Source organism: Eucalyptus grandis, chromosome 3 (assembly GCF_016545825.1).
Source record: "Eucalyptus grandis isolate ANBG69807.140 chromosome 3, ASM1654582v1, whole genome shotgun sequence".
Classification (NCBI taxonomy): Eukaryota; Viridiplantae; Streptophyta; class Magnoliopsida; order Myrtales; family Myrtaceae; genus Eucalyptus; species Eucalyptus grandis.
The window spans coordinates 8,714,007-8,722,400 of record NC_052614.1 but is presented as its reverse complement, the minus strand read 5'-3'; the positions used below and the strand labels follow the sequence as shown (position 1 = coordinate 8,722,400).

Below are 8,394 nucleotides of genomic sequence, written 5' to 3'. Positions count from 1 at the left end.
GATCAACTGTCGCGGCGGTGGTCCTTGTGCGGTGGCTGACATTGCATGGATCCCTCCTTCGTTAAAAGATAAACTTTTTATTTTTATTTTTTTTGGGGGGTGGGGCAACTTGTTTATCTTGTTTTGGTTAAGTGAGTTTTATTTATTTATTTTTATTCAATCTAGGTTTATCCCCACCCCTATCCTGAATTTCTTATCTACCCTTTTATCAGGTTAATTAGGATAGGGATATTGTCAAACACGAGATAGGACGTTTTGTTGTCTTATATTGACTCAAACTTGGACTACCCAATGTAATCCAAATGTAGAAGCCTCAAAAGCAACACAAAACCAAAATTTCCTTCCTTAGCCCACATTCAATCCAAAATGGTACGGTAATATGATGGGACATGAGTAATGATTTTTGGAGCCCTAAATCACATGAGAACAATTTACCAACATGCCTAACTTAGACATGATGTAAACATAATTAGGTCCACCTCAATTAATTTTGGTTCTTTCTTAAATAGAAATTCATTGCGATGGGCAAAACTCAATAGTGATGGGAACGAGGATTGCCTCTAATAAGAAGATAAGCTGCGAATTCCCTTACAGGTGACGCCTTTTCTCATCGGATTCTTTCACTTTTAATTCATCTCATGAAACCTTTCTCTACTTTTGCAAATTCTCTAATCAAGTCCCTCTGATATCGGATTCGGCCAAATCCACCTGACGCCGCCGTCGGACAACGAATCTGCTAATGGATCAATTCCATTGAAGTGATTATTTACTTGGGAAAGGCTTTGTGTCTGGGCCGACCTCGTGCGTGCGCGGATTGGGCTTAAGGCTACGGCCCTGTACGTGCAAGGATTGGGCTTGAGGCTGAGTCCTCGAAGGGTCCATTAAATTAGGACCGGGCCCGCTCTCGGGCAGAAGCCCAGCTTCTCCAAACTCGGGCATTGGCGAAATTTTGGGCTCGGGCTCGGGCTGCCTCACCCTTCAGCAGCCTGGCCAATATGCTATCATCATCTTATATTTTTTTTTGAATATTTCTCTAATTTTCGTTTCCCAAAAAACAGGGGAGTCGGGACTGGTTTTTTCTCCTCTTTTAAAAAAAAAAAAGTGAGAAAATGAAAAATAATAGCAATTCATCCCGACACAATTAACGCTTCAACTCATTTTTTTAAAAATAATATAAGTAATTTGGACATTCTTTTTTGAACCTATTTATGTTTCACGAAATAAACAGAGCTAGAATTTCATTGATGGTCCTAAAAAGAAAGATAAATCTAAAGAATTAACTCGATGGTCGAGTGCAATTATTCGATTTTCGAAATTACGGCAGAAGCCATTAGAAATTTCGGGGTTAGCTCGAACTTTCTCCCTCTCTCTTTTCCTTATTTTTATTTTTTCTTTCTCTCTCTTATGAAATTATTATTAGTTTAAAAAAAAAAAATAATTTTCACAGAATTAATGGGAATGAAAGGTCTGATAAGATCCGCGAGACGGAGACTCCGCACCTCTCTCTCTTCAGTCTCTCTCCCTCTCCCTCTCTCCTTCTCCGCGTCGCTCTGTAATCTCATCTCCATCCGCGCCCTCTCCTCCGAGGGTTTCATCTCTCTTCTTCTTCTTCTTCTTCTTCATCTTCGTTTTCTCTTCCTCTCGTCCTTCGCGATTTTCTTCGTTCTTCTTCTTCTTCTTCTTCTTCTTCTTCGTCTTCTTCTTCGTCGACCTCGAGCCCTAAATCCGACGCGGTAGCTCGAGCCCGGAGGGAAGATGCAGCAGCAGCAGCAGCAGCAGCAGCAGCAGCAGAGGCTGAGGCAGCAGGCGATGATGCAGCAGTCCTTGTACCCTCACCCCGGCCTCCTCGCCGCCCCCCAGGTTCCCCTCTTCTTCTTCGTCTCCTCAATCTCCCCCCCCCCTCTCCGGCTCCGCTTTTTTCCCCTGCTCGATTCGGCCCTGCGATGTCGCGTTTCTCGTTTGATTTCGACCTCGGTTCTTGGCGTGTGGTCTCGTCGATGTCGTGAAATGCTTTAGCTTAGGAGTCGTGAAAATGATGTCGTCGGAAACCTATATCCTCGCGGTTTTTTTATGGCGATGGCCGTGCATTTAGTGCCGATCGAGGTCATTTTGCGAATTAAGGGTTACTTTGCTCTGAGAATTCGATGGAATGCTTGTTTTTTTCGTGGTATGGTTCGTTGATTATGTAAATATCAGCTTCTCTGAGTTTAGATGTGTAGAGCATTTCATTTCTAATTCGTTGATAGTGATTAATGAGTGAGGGCATGGATTGTTTTCTGAGGGGTGATCATTTGAGCCTAGAGTTGCGAATCTGTTGAATTCAAGTTGATTTCATTAATGTTGAGGCAGCTGAATCCGTTTCTTTGATATATAATTTGATTGGGAGTAAGGAAATCAGTCTGCGATGAGGAATGTGAGGATTTTAGTGCAATTTATTGCCATAAACGGTAGAGAAAATAAAGAGTGCAAGCATTCATTATACTTATGATTTCTTTGGGGGCACTTAGCACTTAAAAGTCTGGGAGTCTAGATCTTTTAGAATTTTTTGGGTACTTTTTTCCCTTCTTGTTTTTTTACATTTTTAATTTTGCAGATAGAGCCTATCTTGAGTGGGAATCTGCCTCCTGGCTTTGATTCAAGTACATGCCGAAGTGTGTGAGTGCTGTATAGAAATTTTCCTTCCTATTTTTCTCTTTTTAGTTTGTTTTATTTCTTCTTTTCGTTTTGGTCTTGTTTTTTAATGCCTGTAGCTATCCCTTTTCCTTTCACACTTTTGGTGAGGAAAATGATCGGCCAAATTTGTTGTTTTCCAAGAGCGAACTATCGATTCCAGGGAGAGCAGCATCAGCATTCAGCTTAATTTGCATACTGCAAATTGTTCCCACTACAATCTAATGAGTCATATCTATAAAAACTATGGTTTTATTGGCAGTAATTTTGTCAGTTCAGTGGATCTCACCAGCATAATATAGTCGACTTTTCATGTGATGTTGATTTTAACGCTCTTTGCTGTTTGTGATGAAATTCAGGTATGTGGGAAACATTCACCCCCAGGTTACAGACCTCCTTCTTCAAGAGGTTTTCTCTAGTACTGGTTCCATTGAAGGATGCAAACTCATCCGGAAAGAGAAGGTCAATTTTTGCATTTCTGAGATTTGATTTAGGATCTTTTCTACTCTATAGAAACTTCAATTGTCTTTTGTAACCATTGCTTTGGGTACAGTCCATTTCATAGTAGATGACTTACTATTATTTGTATAAATTCTTTCCGTACAGTTAAGCGGTCATTGTTATTCTGGTTTTGATTTCCTTTGCTTATAAAACGTATGGTTTATACAGTCGTCCTATGGATTTGTGGACTACTATGACCGGAGATCTGCTGCCCTTTCTATTGTGACTCTCAATGGAAGGCACTTGTAAGTTGAAAAGGTTGCACTATACTGCTTGACCTTTACATTGTCCTGGATCCTGACACTTTTTTCACAGGTTTGGTCAACCTATCAAGGTTAACTGGGCATATGCTAGTAGCCAGAGGGAGGACACATCAGGTTTGTTGACATAAATACGAAATACTCAATTGCTACTCATTTTGGAAACACGGCTTATGCTGCTTTTTGGTCAGACTTCTAGATAATGGTTTTGGACCTTTTTGGCTCTTCGATGCAGGGCATTTTAATATTTTTGTTGGTGATCTAAGCCCAGAGGTTACAGACGCCACATTATTTGCGTGTTTCTCTGTTTATTCTACTTGCTCGTAGGCTCCATTCTCCTTTTCCTTAATTAATTTCTGAACAGTTGTGCCGCAATGATCTTATGATCATGATCGAACTAATTTGATCTATGTATTGACACAGAGATGCTAGGGTCATGTGGGATCAGAAGACTGGACGTTCAAGGGGTTTTGGTTTTGTTTCATTCCGAAATCAACAGGTGCTGGAGCAGTTTGATTAAAGTACTTCTCTTTTTGTTTCTGGTTGCATTAATCATTTCCTACGTACTGATGGTGAATTTCTTCTTTGAGCAGGACGCCCAGACTGCAATAAATGATATGAATGGTATGTCTTCATATATGTCATGGGGTATATGTACTACTGTTGAGATTGCATATTTGTATTTAATTATGTGCGAGATATATTCCTGATAACCCATGCAGTCATATTCACCTGTCTAGGGTCTAAGCTAGCTTAACATATGCAAGCAAAAGTGACGAAGCTTAACAAGGCAGATACATTTTTGTGAATGCAGAGTGTTTTTGGGAAATTTTCACATGGGATGGGGAATCAAGACTGAACTCCAGCATATGATGAATACTGTTTTGTCTTCTTTCATCATTTTAGAATTGATTAGAATGGGATTGATTGGCTTGATAACGAGTAAACAAGGAGATTGCTCAACAATGAAAAGCCGAGTGTGTTGATGCTTCTGTGTATGTTTGAAATCCATCTACTTGTTGTAAGCAAAAGCTTATATTTTTAAAGCTTGTTGCAGTGACTTTATTGGAGGTTTGCTTGTACTGCTTAGTGTTAATAGCTTCCTTTTACTTCGGGTTGATTGCGAAGATGGTCGAATGTCATCATCTTTCCCTTGTTTTAAGTCTACTGAGTGAACAAGCTTCTAAAACTTTCATGATAGTGTAGCATTACCATTTGTTTGCGTTGCATGAGCCCGCAACTTGTCTTTAATCTTCAGGGAAGTGGCTTGGAAGTCGACAGATCCGATGCAACTGGGCAACAAAAGGCGCTAATTCTGGTGAGGATAAGCAGAGCTCAGATGCCAAAAGTGTAGTGGAGCTAACAAGTGGAACATCAGGTGCAGTTAGTATGGATGTTGAACTTCAATAAATCTTGTTTATTTGACATTCCATAAATCTGAAGCGATACCTATCTAATGAATATGGATATAATTGGCAGTGCATGCTTGTTATACCTGTTGACGTCTTGTCTTCGTTGCAGATGATGGTCAAGAGAGGACTAGTGATGATGCTCCAGAGAACAATCCCCAATACACGACCGTCTATGTTGGCAATCTTGCACCAGAGGCAAGAATTTACTTGTCCCTATATTTTGTAACCATGTTTATTGTTAGTTTTCTGTACATGATGTTAAGCATTTCAGAAAATGTATTTCCTTTTAATAAATAGCATGGTATTGCCATGGTTTCTTTCTTTGATCAGTGAGTGAATAATAGCTTGGTAGTAAATTTAAACTTCACAGGCTTATGTCTTCGTTGTCTGCATTTCATTGACCGTCACACCCACCTGTCTTCTTCTGTTCTTGCTAATAACTGGCTTGTATGGATTGATTCCTTTTATTTACATACTTCAACTGCTTCTGGTATTTTACAGGTTACTTCTGCTGAGCTGCATCGACATTTCCATTCCCTTGGTGCTGGAGTCATAGAGGATGTTCGGGTGCAACGTGATAAAGGTTTTGGTTTTGTTAGATACAGTACACATGGTGAAGCAGCGCTGGCTATTCAGATGGGCAATGCTCGGCTTCTCTGTGGTAAACCAATTAAGGTACATTGTCATGGAGAGTCTTTTTTGTGGCAAGCTATAGGTGACATAATTTGGTTGGGAGTTTGATTATCTACACGTGATTGGCTTGTTTTATTCGCCATGTCCTGAATTTTAAGCATCTAGATGGAAATGGAGTGTTAAAAATAGGCAAAATTTGTTAAAGTGGAATTATTTTACCTCACTTAAGAGCCTGGGGAAATGTTTGTGGGCAATTTTTTTTTAGTATTCATGAAGCTTTTGGTAAAATGTTTATGAAGTGAAATAACTTGGACAGAGGTCTGGGCTTTGGTGGATAGTAATGAAATGGATGTCGTGATAGAGTTCAAATGCATTTTCTGTAACCCTCTGTTTAGGGGTAGGGGACCGATTGAACAAAGCAAGTACCCTTATTTGGCTGCAATTAGGTCTTTTTTCTGTAGGACACGTCCTCCTTGTTTCTTCTTTTTTTTTTTTTTTTTTTTTTTTTGGGGGTTGGGGGGTTGCCTGGAATCATCTTCAGTAGGAGTCTTTAAGCGCCTGTTAAGTTTTGCCACTGCATTTTTGTTAAAATAGGTCAAAGGAATGTGCATGTTGGTGTTTGCTAGTGCATTGGATGATTTTTTTTTTTCCTGTTTTGGTTTGTTCAAAAACATTGGATGATTTGTCGCTTGGTGCTAAAAAGTTTTGTTGATTATAGTAATACAATGTCCATGCAGTGTCTTCACATTGATATGAAATCATGATATACTATGGCCATGCATATTTTTGCAGTGTTCATGGGGTAGCAAACCTACACCTCCAGGAACGAGTTCCACCCCTCTTCCGCCACCGATGGCTGTACAAATGCCTGGTTTCTCTGCTGCAGAGCTTGCTGCCTATGAAAGGCAGCTAGCATTGAGCAAAATGGCCAGTATGCAAGGCCTCATGCATCCTCAAGCACAGCACATGCTCAAGCAGGCAGCCATGGGAATGGGTGCCGCTGGAACTAGTCAAGCAATCTACGACGGTGGATACCAGAATGTAGCGACTACTCAACAGCTCATGTACTATCAGTAATTATGGTGAAGTGGTCTTCTTTTCTTCTTTTCCCTTTCTGTTACCATGTAGGGAGGAGGAATAAGCCTCAAAGAAGCCGGATCCTCATGTTGGACTGGCTTATTGTACTGTTGCGGGGATGCAGTTTGTATGCATAACGGTGTGCTTTCCTATTCTCTATTGTAGAACTCTTAACATGATTTGCCTATTTGATAGTTATGGGGTTTCGCTATTTATATTATATAGAATTTCATGTCTCCCGGCAAAGACCAAGGGAAAATGATTCAGCATCCTCTGAGGAGGTGCAAGATGCTGCCTGCTCTGGCCACATGGAGGGAGGTAGAAGCAAAAGATATGATCATTATCGAGTGATTCTGATCCCCTTTTAATATGAAATCTGAAGTGACTAGTCGCCTGTACCTTTGTGTGCCATTTGTTTGTTATGTGAACGAAGTCGAGAAATCCCATGCTGATCGTGTTTCAAAAATACAACGAATGCCTGTGGTATGAGAATGGAGATGACTCTGAACTGTTGTGTTTAGCACTGGTGAATTGTTGCTACATGAAGCGTGCGTGAATTACTGGCACTTTGCGTGTTCGTGGTCGTTTGAGATGAGGAGCGGAAGTAGGCTTGTGATCTTTTCTCTCGGCCATTTAAATGAGACTGCCTGATAATTTCTGAATGCCGGCAGTCTGTCTTTTCGGCTCTTCGAGAAATTATAATTCTATCTTTCCAACTATCATCGGGCTTACAAGAGAAGGGTTTAGAAAAACATTTGAGCGATCCCAATATAACGCTGGATGATATTCTCTTTTCCGGACTCTGGGCTTTATTCGAGCGTCCCTTTGCTTTATTTAGTTGAGTTTAAGAGCAATATAAACGTACTCCATGGCTATGCCAACGTCGATTGGCAAGGAATATTACGGAGTTTTTAAACTGACTGAAAATTGAAAAGATTCCATATAGTCTCGGGACTTGTTTGGTTCGGTTTTGGGGAAATGCTCTTGGGAGAATACATGGTTTTTTGAAATGTTATACCGTTGGGTAAATTATAACATTGAAAGGTAACTTTAGCAAAATATCGTTTGGCAAAACCTATATTACAAATAGGCTTTTGCTTTTATTTTATTTTATTTTTTTAAAATCTAAAAATCAAATATGGCAGGCGGCGGTGCCGGATGGCTAGATCTGGCCGCCTGAGGTCGCAACCTCAGGCGACGCCGTCACCACTTGAGGCGTAGAGGCCAGATTTGGTGGCTTGAGGTTGTGCGGACCCAAGTGATGCTGTCGCCGCCTAGAGGCGCAGAGGCTAGATCTAGCCTCTAAACAGCCAGATCTAGTGGCTCGAGGTCGCACGGACCCAGGCGGCGTTGCTCGGTTCGCGTGAAACTAGGCGTCGAGGTAGCGCCTCTGGCGGCGACGCCGCCTAGGTCGCGGGTCATACCACCCCTAGGCGTTGGTCACCGAGGACGCGCGACCCTCAGGCGACAGTAGTGGTTATAGGAGAAGCCCGATAGCCAGGAAGAAAAAGAAGAAGAAGACGACAAAAGGGGGAAAGAAGATGAATAGTACGCGGTGACATTTCCCAAATGTCCAATGCTCATGCAGCCTCTCCCCAGCTTTCAGCATTCGGCATTCGGAATGCTCATATTTGGGCAAATGAGCTTTCAAAAACTTTGCCAAATATTAAAAAAATTTCCCAAGGGGCCCCAGGAAAGTCAACCAAACGGGGCCTCAATCACACAAAAAGTCGGGATAATTATAAGGATTTTTAGTAAAAAAATGATTTTTTAAATGAGTCATTTTCCTTTGTCGAGATCCAATACATGATCAAAGAAATAAACTTAAGATGAGTATGATA

The 8,394-nt window shown here is 41.1% G+C and overlaps 1 protein-coding gene across 1 annotated transcript; it reads left to right on the top strand.

Annotated features, from left to right (window-relative positions):
* Window positions 1-1,755: 1,755 nt before the first annotated feature.
* Window positions 1,756-6,789, top strand: LOC104436394 (oligouridylate-binding protein 1). Its single transcript, XM_010049154.3, has 12 exons — window positions 1,756-1,860; window positions 2,594-2,655; window positions 3,030-3,132; window positions 3,340-3,416; window positions 3,487-3,548; window positions 3,667-3,754; window positions 3,855-3,930; window positions 4,025-4,055; window positions 4,690-4,809; window positions 4,953-5,038; window positions 5,345-5,518; window positions 6,269-6,789. Exons 1-12 carry the CDS (start codon window positions 1,756-1,758, stop codon window positions 6,551-6,553), a joined length of 1,269 nt encoding a protein of 422 aa, XP_010047456.2. The 3' UTR covers window positions 6,554-6,789.
* The last annotated feature ends 1,605 nt before the right edge of the window (window positions 6,790-8,394 follow it).